Raw genomic sequence first — 17468 nt, 5'->3', positions numbered from 1 at the left:
AACTTTTATAGTCTTTAAAGGTATATATAAAACTGAATTTGATGAAAATCAAAATCATGAAACAATTAACCTTCATGTGGTCTTTATGTGTAATGAATACTAACGACCTGACTGATTTAGGCAACACTGCCAACATATAACCTACGGTAAAAGAATCACTTTACTTATCAATGTTACAAAGTTTCATTACAAATGCTGGTCTCATTTTCCTTAACCAAAATTCTGGTCCAAACGGTGAACGGCTTTTTATGTACATTACAAAAGAGCCTTTGTAATTCTTAAAAGCATGAAGAAGGAAATGATTTTCTAGTATGTACTAAGTCATGGCATTCTTGGAGTTATCTTTATGTATATAAATTGCAGTCCTTGCTTCAAAGGACATTCAGAGCACCAAAAATTGTACTCCATGGGTTTATTACTTAAGAGTTGTGAGCTTTGAGTTTTTATTACCTCTTTCTTTAAAAAGGCTAAATCATAGCTGCATATCGAGATGCTTATGCAGACTGAAACACATGATGCTTTCAAGTGTGCATCAATACTGGTAACAATCATAAGGTAATTTCTATTACCTCTTTCATTAAAGTAGCTAACTTAAAACTGGATTTAAGATGTTTATGTAGACTTAAACATGTGATGCTTTCATGTGTGCATCAAGGTCAGTAACAATCACAAGGTACTGGCACACACTAAACAGAAGAAATATTTTATTGTTATAAACAGCATCTCATTATTTGTGGTACAGTTTATGCACACCCAAAATCATTTTTCATAAAGAACATATCCATATGTCTTCTCTTCAGCATCAACTTACGCAAAATCCATGTCAGTTCCTAAAAAATAAAAGTAGCACATACTGCTACACAAAATCCATAATTAATAACAAAATTAAATTCAAAGAAGCAGAAGAATAAGACACAGCATCTGAGAAAAGGACTTATTGCCATAACAAAAATGCAGGAGGTACAGAATTAGAAATTCTTGTTCTAGACATCTAGATAAAGCAATAGTAGATGGATGCCAGTGTGGCAGTGCTCCCATGTGATACTCTTCTAACTGTAGCTGGAACATTGATACCACTTGGTACTCTCCTACACGTAGATGGGTGCCAATGTGGTGCTGCTTCCAGTTGGCACTCTTCTACCTGTAGACAACTGCCAGTGGTGCTGCTCCTTCCACTCCTTACCTTTTCAGGTGGCATTGTACCTGAACTTGTGGCCAATATTTTCTACCTAATGGAAATAAGCCCAGATTGCAAGAGCTTCTGAATCTTGATAGCAATATCTCGATTATTCAAGTGGCTGAAAATATAACGGAGCAAAAAATGTCAGAAACTATAAAGTACTTAAAATCTCATAAGATAAAAAAAATAATGCACATATAATCCACTACACAGTTTACATAATATGGAAATCATTCACAAACTTGTTTACTGAACTGTGTATCAGTTTTATAAGCTCCATATAAAGTTACATGGATTGGATTAAGTGCACATGCCCTCCTATCTATATCACTCAGACAAACCTTCAAATTACAGTTTTTGCAAAAGAGAGCACTCTTTCATACAACTGTAGCAATTGTTATCAATTTCACACACTAAATACTTCCACCCTCCACTGCATAAGAAAATGCTGTTTTCAAAATTTCAACAACAACATGCATTTGTCCACCCCTTTTGTGATCTATTTCTTCATCCATAATACTTGGGATCCTCGGCATCCTATCATCTCCCATTCATTCTTCTTGGCCATATGCTCTTGATGGGCTTTCTAACAACATTAAGTACTCTGTCTATTCTCTTAATTCAGCCTAAGCTATGCATTTCATCCTCCGAAGTAAAAAATTTGACAATAATGCTAACATAAAATACAGCGCAAGGCTTCAACTTTGACAACATGTTGTAAACAATCTGTCATATGTTAAACCATTGAAACCCATGTCACAGGGGGTGGTTACATTCCTGACCAAATTTTTCTCATTACAGTGTAACTCTTACAGATGGATCATACTGAACTGAAACAACATAGATTACCATCCATAAACAGTGCCACAATGCAAGATGTAATTTAGATGATATCTAAAGAAAACTTACAGAAAACAGAACTGTACTGAAGCATGGTGATGAGGGATTTAGGTACTGCTTAAGCAGGATGGGGTGGACTTGTGTTTACAAGGTAGAGTGTGAGAGAGGATTAGGTTTATCTATGTCACATCATGAATCATCTGATTCAACAATGCTGCCATACAACAGGTTGTACACACAATATTTAAAAGACAACTAGAGACCAAATGTGTGTGAATGTGGCTGGTCTATTCCAGAAGGTAAAGTGTGAAAAAAGAAGGAGAAGGGGGTTAATGGGGTGTGTCTATCAACCACCTATATAAAGAGGGCAGCATTACCAATAAATAACCAAATTAAATGAAGCACTCATAAGTGATATTTTGGAAGAATGGCAACACCTCTAAAAAGAGAATAAATTAGGTCAATCCTCTTGTAATGTGCAGCATCTACTATGCTTATGGAATACTCAACAAACATCTGGAAGAGTGTGAGAAATATTGCTACACAGCTGGCACATCAAATATACTGTCAACAGAGGCATACCCTACTACCCTCACCCGCTTCTTACCTTACCAAGTATGTGAACAAAAGAGGTCTTTTCTTTATCAGGTCAGGGTACTACCTCACTAATGCAGGATATGATGAACATGTATAAAAGAAAGTAAATACTTACTCTAGGAGAGCTCGAGGATCAGCATGCATCTGCTCCAAGATCATACGCATAGCTGGGTCCTTTAGGATTTGCTGCACTTCTGGGTCTGCCATAGCTCTTTTCCGGACCTGGAGAATAGCACAAGTGTTTTATATACATACTATGTACAGCTATTTAAAAATCATACCAACAATTAAGTTTAAATTTTCTTCAGGCCACACAATAGCTTACAATGCAATGATAAACGGCTTAAGTTGTTTGAATTCTGACTACTTACTTCCTCCGGGTCACTATTAACAGCCATCATACATTCACGGAAACCATCGAGAGCATCTTGGCAATTTGCATCAATATCAAGGGCTTTCTGGTAAGCATCTTGAGCCTTAGTATACTGCTTCAAACCCTGATGAATTTTGCCCTTGCGAACATAACCTTTAACTGAAAAATTCACACTGTTATAAAGCGGCACATTCTTAAATCTGTATTATACTCATACTTTTAGGAAAAAATGAAATTACTTTTGTGTAAATGAGTCACATATATCAAGTGCAAATAACTTCACCTGATTGTGTTTCACTCGCAATTCTGCAATACTAACACTTTGGGAGTGGTATGACAGGTTGAAACATTAAAGAAATAAATGAAAATGTGCAGAAATAACGATTTTCTTAAAGTAACTGAGAAGTGCTGGACACGTGATACAAATCTGAAATGTCTCCAATCTGGATAAATGGAAGGTGCAAATGTTTATACAAGTGAGCCTTTTCTTTTTTGAGATTTTCTATGACAAGCATATCAGCAGTATTAAACCGACATAATTGGGCAATGAACCTAATTACGAATTTTGAAGAGAATGAATACCTTGCAAAGTTCAAGGGAGAAGCTTATTGTAATGGGGGATAAATAATTGGCAAGAGAAAACAGGTGGGGATAAAGGTCCTCAGAGAAATATGGGCTCTTAAGAATAAAATGACTTTTCTTTACGAGGCATAGCCCAACGAACAAAAGACCACATGATTTGCAGGATGGGGAGCAGGGGTATGTTAGATCCTCTTACTTCCTTCCACCGTTTTGGTGGGAATCCACAGGTATTCTCCATTCCTCAACAACCATTCAACCTTTCGTGTTACCCAGCTACTTATTCACCAGGTCCCCTCAGCTGATCAGCAACCACACATATACCACAAATATGGACTGTCATGTCTCTTTTTATCTGTCCTTCCAATGTACTCAATGCACAAATGGGTCAAGACAACACTAGCCTGCCTATGATGAAGGCTGGGGATTTCCAGGCCCCTCAGAGTCTGTAATTAGTTGGTGTCAGTCCCACAATGGCTGGCACAAGGTAAAGTTTTCTTTGAAAGGAGAGAAGTGCAAGAAGAGTAAAGGAGGAAAAAAGACAGAAAACAATACACTAATGGCTCCATCTTTAAGAGAAAAAAGAATTTTCTTTCTTCAAAAGCTACATTTCTCTCCTTAACTGGTGAGCCTCAAGAGTGATGAAAGCATACCAATAAGAAGAATAAGAGCTTAAAGAAAAAGCTTTAAGGTAGGTAGCCAATGACCAGGAAGGTATATTACCAGTACTCCCTGCCTGGGTACTGGGAGGATTAGCGACAGCTGCGTAGTGAGCCAGTATTTCTGTGGTTGTCAAGTTGCACTCCTCTGACCCAGGTAGCTGTCCTTTCTCTCTGCTTCATCCACAGGTGGACTACTGGCATCCTGCCCACAAACACACAATCTCTCCTTGTCCTACATAAAACTTCAAAACTTATCTCACACAGCTTACTCTTTGTAGCTAAATTTTTCTTCGATGAGCACTATGCACTAGTCCTGCCTTTTGGCAAAATGGTAAGAGCAGTCAACAGAAAGTAGTATGTACCAACATTAAGTAGAAGCCTCTGCAAACACTGTGCTGGAGTTGCCCTCTGCCAGAAGCCTGTTAAGGGTGAGGCACTAAAGGCTAAAAAATGGCAATGGAGTTCACTGGTAATGGAGACTTTACTGCTGTGGCCACCCACTTGAGAGGCCACCCACTTGAGAGAGAGAGAGAGTTTGGAACAGGCATCAGAGATATAGATAGACAGAAAGAGTTTCATGCAATAAGACTCCAACATACACATGGCAGCCTTTGGGGTCACTTGGGTATGCTTTTGTTTGAATGTCCAACTTAAGCCAGACCTGAGTTTGTGTAGTCATACTGAAAACATACAAGCGACAGCTGCCTTGTACATCAACCAACCAGGTTATACCAAGTACTGAAAAGTTCTGAGGAAGATAATCCCTGGCCACATGATTGAGAGCATTCTGCAGGTAGACAACAGGACACTCAAGTGTGAGTCACTCCAAGCCCATATTCATACTTCACATAAAATCTAAGATGTGAAATCCCAATAGGCCCAAATATTTTGCTTAAGATTTTAAGGTCGATACTCATCAAATACATTGGTCACTGCCTTTCCAACTATAACTTAAAGGAAATTGAATCAACACCATTCACAGATTTCTTTGCTGAAACACTCAAAAACTAAGACAAGAAGAAAGAATGGGTTGAAAAATATATAGCCAATTCCAAGGCAGCTATCAAAGAATCTGAAAACATACTTCCAGAGGATTTCTACAACCTTGAGAAGGTCCACAAGGGAGTTAAGAATTCAGCAGCAGTAGAAGTAAAAAGGCTCCAGGAAAAGCTAAAGGCAGATATCCTTATGTGGGTCAATATGAGGAAGGTTGAACAGCTACGTAATGTGTCTGAGGCTGACTGAGGACACTGTCAGAGACTTGTTCAATGAGGAGTATGTTTTTGTGTATGTTGCTCATGCCTTGATGCACAGGAGTTCCCAAGAGTGACCATGAACATCAGTTTCTGTGCTACCATTCAGAAACTGGTAATCAAATACGTAAAAAAAGTGGAGTTACAGATGCCACATAAGACCAAACATACAAAAGATACTGTCCTCATCTTGGACTACTAAGAAATGCTTGTCAAAGTCGAGCTTGGCCTTATTTTCAAGAACCAGATGAGTAACAATCACCATTCATCAAAGTAGTCAGTAGGATCATTTGGTACGAGCCTCTGCAAACACTGCGCTACCGTTGCCCTCTGCCAGTAGCCTATTAAGGGTGAGGCACTAAAGGCTAGAGAGCAGCATGGGAGTTCATTAGTTACGGAGACTCCACTGCCATAGCCATCCCCTTGAGGGAGTTCCACTCGGAATAGACATCAGAGACATAGACAGATAGATGGAGTCTAGTGTAAAAACAACTTTTATCAGCGATCTGAAATCTGTCCACACTCCAAAGGCCATACAATGGATATCCACAATATCAAGGTTAGGGAATCATCTACTAAAGGTGTTATATGAATTCCCAACACCTCTTTCATTGATATCCTTCTTGAAAAGATTCATGAGGAAAGGCCAGGCTAGAGGCCATCTTCCTGACATTGACTTTTCCAAGAGAAGGAACTGAGAATGGGGCTTTTCTCTCTTAGGCTCAGTCCTCTGTTCTTAATGCTACCTTGCTAATGCGGAAAATGGTGAATGTGTATGAAAAAAATACTTCTAAATCTTTTATTATACCTAATCACTGTTTCCTATATTAGTGAGGTAGTGTTAGGAAACAGACGAAAAATGGCCCACCTACTCATATACATATATTGGAAAGGATCACAATTTTGCGTGTGATCAAAATATTCCTATGAGTCCACGGGGAAAATTTTCCCTGTGGACTCATAGGAACACACACACACATTTATATATATATATAAACCACCATACACGCACATATACATACACAAACACAGACATACATATACACACATGTACATATTCATACTTGCTTGCCTTCATCCATCCTGTTGCTACCCCGCCACACAGGAAATAGCCTCGCTACCCCCCCTCTTCAGAGAGGTAGTGCTACAAAAACAGGCAAAAAAGGCCACATTTGTTCTCACTCAATCTCTAGCTGTGATGTGTAATGCACCGAAACCACAGCTCCCTATCCACATCCAGGCCCCACAGACCTTTGCATGGTTTACCCCAGACACTGCACATGCCCTCGCTCAGTCCACTGACAGCACTAACCCCAGTATAAAAAATATGTATGTATATATGTATAATGTGAGAGCGGGGTGTGTGTGTGTGTGTGTGTGTGTGTGTGTGTGTGTAAATCCTCCCCTCTCATTTCTAATTTTCCAAAAGAAGGAACAGAGAATGGGGCCACGTGAGGATATTCCCTCGAAGGCTCAGTCCTCTGTTCTTAATGCTACCTTGCTAACGTGGGAAATGGTGAATAGTATGAAAAAAAAATATGTATATGTATGTACATAAATGTGTATATGAGTGGATGTAAGGACATAAGGGGAGTGGGGGAGGAATGGGATGTATTTAGGAAAGCAGTGATGGCTTGCACAAAAGATGCTTATGGCATGAGAAGCGTGGGAGGTGGGCAGATTAGAAAGGGTAGTGAGTGTTGGGATGAAGAAGCAAGATTATTAGTGAAAGAGAAGAGAGAGGCATTTGGACGATTTTTGAAGGGAAATAATGCAAATGAGTGGGAGATGTATAAAAGAAAGAGGCAGGAGGTCAAGAGAAAGGTGCAAGAGGTGAAAAAGAGGGCAAATGAGAGTTGGGGTGAGAGAGTATCATTAAATTTTAGGGAGAATAAAAAGATGTTTTGGAAGGATGTAAATAAAGTGCGTAAGACAAGGGAACAAATGGGAACTTCTGTAAAGGGGTCTAATGGGGAGGTGATAACAAGTAGTGGTGATGTGAGAAGGCAATGGAGTGAGTATTTTGAAGGTTTGTTGAATGTGTTTGATGATAGAGTGGAAGATATAGGGTGTTTTGGTCGAAGTGGTGTGTAAAGTGTGAGGGTTAGGGAGAATGATTTGGTAAACAGAGGAGAGGCAGTAAAAGCTTTGCGGACGATGAAAGCCTGCAAGGCAGTGGATTTGGATGGTACTGGAGTGGAATTTATTAAAAAAGGGGGTGACTGTACTGTTGACTGGTTGGTAAGGTTAATCAATGTATGTATGACTCATGGTGAGGTGCCTGAGGATTGGCAGAATGCTTGCATAGTGCCATTGTACAAAGGCAAAGGGGATAAAAGTGAGTGCTCAAATTACAGAGGTATAAGTTTGTTGAGTATTCCTGGGAAATTTTATGGGAGGGTATTGATTGAGAGGGTGAAGGCATGTACAGAGCATCAGATTGAGGAAGAGCAGAGTGGTTTCAGAAGTGGTAGAGGATGTGTGGATCAGGTGTTTGCTATGAAGAATGTATGAGAGAAATACTTAGAAAAGCAAATGAATTTATATGTAGCATTTATGGATCTGGAGAAGGCATATGATAGAGTTGATAGAGATGCTCTGTGGAAGGAAGGTATTAAAAATATATGGTCTGGGAGGCAAGTTGTTAGAAGCAGTTAAAAGATTTTATCGTGGATGTACGGCATGTGTACGTGTAGGAAGAGAGGAAAGTGATTGGTTCTCAGTGAATGTAGGCTTGCAGCAAGGGTGTGTGATGTCTCCATGGTTGTTTAATTTGTTTATGGATGGGGTTGTTTGGGAGGTGAATGCAAGAGTTTTGGAAAGAGGGGCACGTGTGCAGTCTGTTGTAGATGAGAGAGCTTGGGAAGTGGGTCAGTTGTTGTTCGCTGATGATACAGCGCTGGTGGCTGATTTGTGTGAGAAACTGCAGAAGCTGGTGACTGAGTTTGGTAAAGAGTGTGAAAGAAGAAAGCTGAGAGTAAATGTGAATAAGAGCAAGGTTATTAGGTACAGTAGGGTTGAGGGTCAAGTCAATTGGGAGGTAAGTTTGAATGGAGAAAAACTGGAGGGAGTGAAGTATTTTAGATATCTGGGAATGCATTTGGCAGTAGATGGAACCATGGAAGCGGAAGTGAATCATAGGGTGGGGAAGGGGGCGAAAGTTCTGAGAGCATTGAGAATGTGTGAATGTCGAGAACATTATCTTGGAAAGCAAAAATGGGTATGTTTGAAGGAATAGCGGTTCCAACAATGTTATATGGTTGCGAGGTGTAGGCTATAGATAGAGTTGTGTGGAGGAGGGTGGATGTGCTGGAAATGAGATGTTTGAGGACAATATGTGGTGTGAGGTGGTTTGATCGAGTAAGTAATAATAGGGTAAGAGAGATGTGTGGTAATAAAAAGTGTGGTTGAGAGAGCAGAAGAGGGAGTTTTGAAATGATTTGGTCACATGGAGAGAATGAGTGAGGAAAGATTGACAAAGAGGATATATGTGTCAGAGGTGGAGGGAACGAGGAGAAGTGGGAGACCAAATTAGAGGTGGAAAGATGGAGTGAAAAGGATTATGAGTGATCGGGGCCTGAACATGCAGGAGGGTGAAAGGCGTGCAAGGAATAGAGTGAATTGGAACGATGTGGTATACTGGGGTCGACGTGCTGTCAATGGACTGAAACAGGGAATGTGAAGCGTCTGGGGCAAACCATGGAAAGTTCTGTGGGGCCTGGACGTGGAAAGGGAGCTGTGGTTTCGGTGCATTATTACGTGACAACTAGAGACTGAGTGTGAATGAATGTGGCCTTTGTGTCTTTTCCTAGCACTACCTCGGGCACATGCGGGGGGAGGGGGTTGTTATTTCATGTGTGGCGGGGTGGCCATGGGAATAAATAAAGGCAGACAACATGAATCATGTACATGTGTATATAAATATGTATACTTCTGTGTGTGTATATATATGTATATGTTGAGATGTATAGGTGTGTATATTTGCATGTGTGGACGTGTATGTATATACGTGTATCTGGGTGGGTTGGGCCATTCTTTCGTCTGTTTCCTTGCGCTACCTCGCTAACGCGGGAGAAGCGACAAAGCAAAATAAATACATAAATATTGTGTCTTTCTTTGTCAGTTTCCTGGTGCTACCTCAGTAATACAGGTAACAGTGACCAAATATAACAAATAAATAAATATAGAGTTATTGTGGTCCAAGTGAATTCCAGATGCGCCAATGAGGGTTAAATGCAACTAGTTTGGGTTGAGGATACAACCTGCTTCCTGGAAGGTGTTTGAACTAGGTGGCTTTGTCTGACTCATCTCTCAAGGGTGCCCTAATATATCTATATGATTTGTCTGCAACTGTGTGCAGACATTACCAGCCTTAACCAGTCCTTGTTAATTTAATATTAAACAGCACTCCTGACATATTTCTAACTCTATCAAGATGTATAAAAAGAAAGAAAAAACTATATGAAAAAAATGATCTATATGAAAAAAATGATTTGGCAGATTAAATAGTCCAAAAAATACAGAAATGATACCTACCAAAGTTTGGTTCTAGCCGGATGCACTCATCACAGTCTTTCAGCCCTAAGCTGAACTCGGCTAATTTTGTGTAACAGGCAGCTCGGTTACTATACAGTTTGGCATCATCAGGATTGCGCAGAATTGCTTCAGTGTAGTGCTTGATTGCTGTCGGGTATTCACCCTTCCTGAAGAATTCGTTGCCTTTCTCCTTCTCCTCTTCTGACTTTGCAGGATCAATGTACGCTAGTCGTCGTTGTTCTTTAATCAGTTTTTCCAACTAAAACAGAGAAAGAGAAAAACTAAGCTAACATGATAAATATGTTGTTACAGAATATTTTTCCAATAGCCAATATCCTTTACTAGTAGAGAGAAATTCAAATTTTTCATCTGATCAATGGAACATTCTAATGTTTGCAAGCACTTAGTCTCCTTAACTATTCTCCTATGGTGGGACTCTAGTGATAGGTTAGATATAAATGTTAACTATTAACCTCTCACACACAGATTCCTGAGGCTTATCTCCTGCTGGATGATAATTATGTTGAGGCCTTCTTTTGCTGTGATCCATCCTCTTTACATTAACTTAAGCTGAACCTCATTAACCATACATCGAACCAGCTTTGAAGTCCGTCACAGTCCCCTTGAAAGTCGATGTAATCTTCCTCACTTATATCACTTCCCTCGTGACATTTATATCATCTACAAACATATTCAGGCTGGAGACATGTCATTCATAAACATCAAAGAGAGTAACAGCAGGTCAGAATCCAGCACACCCCACAAGTGACCATCAATTTGGAAAAGGACATGTCCTTTGTTCCCTTCCACTGACAACATTCAGTTAAATAGAGTAATCTACCCATGATTCCTGCCCTGTGACCCCGCTTCTTCATGAGCCCCCTACATGGTAATATCAACTGCTTTTTTTTTTTGCATTATAGATACAAACAATCCACACTACCTTACTTTTTTTCAAGAAAGAACTCACTCTCTCGCAGATACCTAAGAGCTCTGTTACACGACAGCCTTTCCCTGAAACTGTGTTGCCTCCCACTTAGGTAATTTTTCCTTGGTAGAAAGTTGTCAACTTACCTTCTGAACATCTTTCTACAAAACCCTACAAACCACATGCATCTGGGAGACTGGACAGTAGTTCAGTGCCTCTTCCTGGTCTCCTTTCACATTGATGGGTATGACATTTAAACTTTTCTGCTCCCTGGGCACTTGGTCTTTCTCCAGTGCCTTCCTGAGCTGTATTTCAAGAAAGCTGTCTGGTGTATTTCCACCCCTCTTCAGCACATATGATTAAATTTCAACAGGACCATGAGCCTTGTGTGGATTAACACCCTTTACTACTCAGTTAATGTCTCTTCTAGATACCTCAAAAGTTTTCTAAAAGCTCCTCCCCATCCCATCTCTACAAATCTTTTCTCTAAATCCCTTACCTTATTTACCTTTTCTCTAAATGACAGTTTACTCCAGATGATTTTATAAAACAACTTTAGACTTTCTCCTGCCTTATTCATAACATTCTTTTTCAATGTTTGCTCCTCCTTTCTCATCCTCCTGTATGCATTCCATGCTCTCTTATACCTTACAAGTGCTGGCTGACTGAAGTGCTTCCTATCACCTAGAGTCAAGAACACAAACTAGAACACCAAATGTAGTAACCAGTTCTGGGAAAAAAAAAACAACTAAACAGACAAAGGAAGTTTTCTGTTACCTTACTCAATAGTTCTTTAGTATCAGGAGTGCGATGCTCTGATAAAGATTTCTCGTAATACACCTTCGCTTTTTCATAGTCCTGTAAAAATTACAATATATCAGAAATATAAACCTTTAAAAAAGTGTGTCTAAGAGACTCTCCAGAACTGCTTAATCAAAACAATCATCTTCCAATTATCTTATATTTCAAGAATATGGGTTACATGCAGGGCATGGAAGGCAGTAGGGAATATGGGATTAAATCTTTCATGAAAAAATAATTTGCATTCCAAACAAAAGGAGTGTATACTTACCTTGAGGGCCTTATAAGCATTACCAATCCTAGTAAAGGCTTTTGCTATAAGTTTGAAGTCTGCTCTATTCTCTCTCCCAACTTCAACTGCCTTCTCACATGTGGAAATGCACTGTTGGTAATCGTGCATCTCAAAATAAACAGCTGAAAAAATAAATCTTTTCTTCATATGGACAAACTATTTTAAAGTATAATCTTTAAACTGGTTATCACTTTAAAGCTGTCTGGCAGTCCCTGACACAACCTCACTAAGGAAGGAGAGGGAATCATGTATTACATACCAAATACACATAATGCTTACATGAAAGTCACTTCCATAATGTTTACATGAAAGTCACATCCCATATCATACATCAAATGGAGTGGGGTAAAAAATTATCAGCAACAACTTCAGAAAGAACCTGTTTAAACCAAGCCTGCAAAAACAATGGTCTTCAGATTATCTCCTTTCAAATTTGTGTCTGGAAAAGAGGTCATTCAATATCTTCTACAAACAACTTACACCATTCACCATAAACTACTCAATTGTCTAATATTAATTCAACCGTTCAAAAGCAAAGGTAACAAAACTACAAACTACACAACACAGGGTGTTCAGAAATGTTTGGATGCTTAGTAACAACAAACATTCAATAACTGCCTCAAGACTAAAATACTTCCCAAACAACCCAACTCAACATGTTTCACACCCAAATCTATGCACCACGACATGATCCCTGTCACCTAAACCTCTTCATAACAAACTAAAAGCCCCTAACCAGAAATGAAAATCTCACATCCTTCACACGTTAGCAAAATAAACTTGCAAATCTTAACCTCCCTAAACAAACACAACACTGACAAAACCTGATTATATTGTAACCTAACAAACACTAAAACAACTAAATCCAACTTTACATTAAATTCCAACCCACAAGAATTACTTCACCTGAAATTAACTCCCAACACTTTCTTGTCTACACACTAAACACCACTAACTTTACCAAAATTACAAACATTAATTCAAAAGACCATAAGACCCCATATGTTCATGACGGACTTTCCACACTAGAAGACAGAAAGCACTCACTCCTTAATTGTCCTGCATTTTCACCAAAAACCCAGACACAGAGCACCATCTCACTTCTTGACTTGTGTGCCAAATGCTGTAAGTCACACAGAAGGACAGGACTTGTGGATAAGGTGTGTATCTGTAGGTGTCAAATAAAATATGTATGTATGTACAAGAGCTAAGGCCCAGTATGCATTTAGGTATGGGTAAAATGAGAGGCTGCTGTCTGTTTTGGTAAAGATTGTTATATTTCAAGATACAGTATTACATGAATGCGAGTGACAGTGGAAATTAAATGTCTCGGGACAAAGTGTGGTGTGAGGAAGGTTGTTCATGTATGGGATGACAGTGAATGAGAAAGGTGTGGTAGTAAGTGCAGTACGCTTGACAGAGATAAAAAGGGTGTGCTGAAATGTTTTAGACATATGAAGAGAATGAGGGAAGAGTGACTGACAAAAACATATATGTCATATGGGGGGGGGGGGGGGAGAGCAAGGGGAAGGGGGACATCAGAAAGGAGATGAAAGGATGGAGAGAGAGAGAAAAGAGCTTTGAGCTACCACAGCCTGAACACAGGAGGGTGAGAGGCATGCATGGGAATATGGTACAAAAGGGGGTAATGTGCTGTCAGTGGGATAACTTAGGATACATCGAGCAATACAGGGAAGCAAGGGTAGGTCTGTGGCATTTGTGCACTGTATATAACAGCTTGAGAGTGGACGTGAACACATGATGACATTCTTTGTCTATTTCATAAGTATGTTTGTGTTCTTTGGGAAGGAGGGAGGATGAGGAAATTATCATCATCATCATCAGTCACCATTATTATTATCATTTCCCATTTCTTTTCACAGTCTTTACTTTTACAAACTCTTACATTTACCCAACAAGAAAACTCCCACTGACAGAGGCATTTCCACTGTCATTGCTTGTATTCAACATAATGCTTATGACTCTTCCTTTCACAGCACAGTTAATCAAAGTAGCCTATATCTTTGACACAAGTGCTAAGCATTACTGAGGGATATCTGAAAATGCTTTTGTTTCTTGAATTAAATGATCGATTACATTGGACAACACAATTGCCATCATATAAGCAAACCATAAGAAAGATCTAATCTGAAACTAGTTAAAAGTTTTAACTGATGAAGTAAGCACAATTTGTGATATAACCTTACCTGCTTTGTTGCTGACAAAAGTCATATCTGTTGGATCAAGTTCAATAGCCTTGTCATACTGCTGGAGTGCAGTTTGAAAATCTTTCTTCTTATATGCTGCATTTCCAGCATCCTTTTCCTTGAGAGCCTGCCACAAAAGGATATGAATAAATTTAATGATTAGGAAAATCTATGCTCTAATTATCCTTGAAAGAATTCATTCTTAAATCTGAAAACAATTCAAATGTCTGATCTAGATAATACTCTCATACTACCTGGGCTTTTAGGGAATTATTTACTCTACATCTTTCACTTTTTGTCAAGAATTAGAGTACTTCTCTTTTTACAATTCCTAAAAAACGAGTGAAGTTTTGCACTCTATGAACCCATCTCTTAACACTAAATGCATATATCCCTATCATATCAACCAACTTCAACACAAAAATAACAGGTATTGTCATGCCACAAAGACATGGACGACCCTGTCTGTAAACCATTAAATATCATACTGCTTTAAAACATCATCATACAAGCAAAGGACCCCATCTGTAGGGATCTAGCAGTTATCAAGGCAGAAGTACAGGCAGAAGTAGGAAAATGTTGGACACCTCTGAAGTGAGGGTCCTTGACAAGTATGTACTTATGTCAGTCCTCCTGCAAAGATACAGCTGCCTTGCTAAAAATTACTTCTCAATCTCAAAATGATTCTAGTAATATCCATGAAGGCATCTCACATACATTCTGCTAGTCCTCACGTGCCTGACCTTGAGCCAACCAAATTCTAAACAGCCTGATTAGTCAGTCCCTACCTTTCTTCAAAAAATCAGCTAAAATCTCATCCACTCCTGCCACAATTCATCTGCAGCAAGGTTTTCAAAACCTCCTCTGCTTTCACCATACAATTTGCCATGAATGTCTTATTCAACATTTTATCTATATTTTTCTTTTCTTTCAAACTATTCGCCATTTCCTGCGTTAGCAAGGTAGCGTTAAGAACAGAGGACTGGGCCTCTGAGGGAATATCCTCACCTGGCCCCCTTCTCTGTTCCTTCTTTTGGAAAATTAAAAAAAAAACAAGAGGGGAGGATTTCCAGCCCCCTGCTCCCTCCCCTTTTTGTCGCCTTCTATGACATGCAGGGAATACGTGGGAAGTATTCTTTTTTCTCCTATCCCCAGGGATATTTATATATATAAATATATATAACTAACCATGACTGGTACTACATTAACCCAGAATCCCAAACAAAATTTGGGAAATAAGGGCCTCCATTGTGGCGAGTACATCATAAGCTGACTTTCATAATGTAATCACACAAAATCAGAATCCAGTGACACCTAAATGTTTGTAATTCCCTATTTGCAATGTATGGGGAGAGAGTTTTAAACTCATGGGCCCACATCACCTGACCATTCTCTACTATTACTCAAGTTTTTACACTTCTGTACACTGTCTGCATTAACCATGTCTTCATCTATTTCATTCAATTCATCTACCAAACTTAAACTAAAAATGTACTTCTTCACATCCCTTTTAACAAGTTTCTTTCTTAATTTCATATTATGTCCTCAGGCTGTTTTACCGCTACAAATCTCAAAGCTTTGTTCACTGTCTAGTCATCAGGTTCTTTTCAAAAATCAAAAGTCTGTGACTATGTAACGGCTCATTCTTCAATGGTGGCCAAATCTAAGGTGTCTGACCATTTTCTGTAACTCGGCTCTCCTCAGAAACTTCTCTATTGCCTTTTTAAGCTTTTTCAATTGGAGTGATCAAACTCAAGAAGTATACTCTAGTTCTGGCTTTATGCATAATGTTAACAGCTTGCTAAATATTTCCATATCCATGAGGGTGAATGCACCAACCAGTTGGTCTCTTAACTTCTCATGTTGTGGGACTTTGGCAACAAGTAAGGGACAATATTTACCTTGAAAATGTCTCAAATACAGATAACTTCGGCTTATTCTATTCAATAATCATATCTAGGCTACTTCTAAGTCAGCTCTGCACCTTTCTTACGAATAAGAATGGGCTTGTTCTTTTGCACTCCCTTTGTACTCTCCCTTTCTCCAACTACAGCTTGAACAATATTTCAAGTGGCCTTTCATGTGTACCTGCAAACATCTTCAGCACATTTAGTGAAATTTCATCAAAAGATGAGCCATCATCAAGTCAAAACCCTTTAGTACTTGCTCATCGTCTTTTCAAGATATCACACTGCTTCCTAAATCCCCTCCTTATTACATCTCACTGGTCCTAGGGGTACAGTGTCTTACACTATCAAAGTATCTGTATTTGTCACTCAGTTCCAAACATGTCTTCACAACATCCTCTATAACTTTTCCCTCTGAATCCCTTAGGCTGCTTAGCTGCTTTTTCAGTTATATCTTACTCCTCAACTTATGGAAATGTTTTAATCTTACCCTGCCTTGTTGACAAAAATATTTTGTTTCTTCATTCCTCCTTTCTTATCCTTAAATACTCATTCCTTGCTCTCTTACAACCTACACATGCTGGCTAGCTGGGGAAGCTGTCTATACCTTCACTACAGCAATTCTTTTTGTTTTCTGAATAGAACATCTTTTATTGAATCATTTCTCACTATCTTAACTTCTTTCACTTTTTGAGACTGCAAAAGCAGTTCTGGAAAAGGGTTACATAAGACAGATTTGAAAGAGCTATACAGACATTGGGCATATCCAAGATGTGACAGAAGTAATGAATCATGGAAATGAACCAAAAATAAAAGTATCAATGAGATCTTATTGTTTTATGATTTTTTGAATGTCTTTTTGTTTACAACTCCCTGTTTTCCAAGCCACCAATGTGTGAGGTTATTTGATCAACTGTGTGCATATCCACACCAACAATGACCAAGGAGCGTCATGCAAGTTGCCACCTAAGCAAGTGTGTTTTGAAAATATTATGTTCCAAAATCATATGCATTTAATCTATCTATCTATATCACTCTCCGATGCCTGTTCCCTCTGGGAATTCCCTTAAGGTGGTGGCCACAGCAAAAGTCTCCTCAAATGATGAACTCCAGTGCCACTTATAAGCCTTTAGAGGCTCATCCTTAACAGGCCAATGGCAGATGATAACTCTTAGCATAGTGTTTCCAAAGGCTCCTATCAACTACAACTACCTAATGTCTACATAATATTCCAACATACAATTTCTACCCACCATTTTGTTCATTCCTATTACATCTAATTAATGGTCCTGCTTAATGTTCCTTCCTACAAC

The 17468-nt window shown here is 39.0% G+C and overlaps 1 protein-coding gene across 1 annotated transcript in view; it reads right to left on the bottom strand.

The window, feature by feature from the left end:
* Window positions 1–17468, bottom strand: part of Stip1 (Stress-induced phosphoprotein 1) — a 29703-nt gene continuing 12235 nt past the window's right edge. Inside the window, exons 7-13 of the mRNA XM_071679916.1 lie at window positions 14249–14375; window positions 12021–12163; window positions 11726–11806; window positions 10021–10279; window positions 2989–3149; window positions 2733–2839; window positions 1–1298 (exon numbers count right to left, since the gene is read on the bottom strand). Of these exons, the coding sequence (XP_071536017.1) occupies window positions 1226–1298; window positions 2733–2839; window positions 2989–3149; window positions 10021–10279; window positions 11726–11806; window positions 12021–12163; window positions 14249–14375 (951 nt within the window). The 3' untranslated portion in view covers window positions 1–1225. The remainder of the gene's footprint in view (window positions 1299–2732; window positions 2840–2988; window positions 3150–10020; window positions 10280–11725; window positions 11807–12020; window positions 12164–14248; window positions 14376–17468) is intronic.

This window comes from Panulirus ornatus, chromosome 30 (assembly GCF_036320965.1).
Source record: "Panulirus ornatus isolate Po-2019 chromosome 30, ASM3632096v1, whole genome shotgun sequence".
In the NCBI taxonomy this organism is placed as follows: Eukaryota; Metazoa; Arthropoda; class Malacostraca; order Decapoda; family Palinuridae; genus Panulirus; species Panulirus ornatus.
The sequence above is the reverse complement of the archived record's forward strand: the minus strand, read 5'-3'. Positions and strand labels throughout refer to the sequence as shown.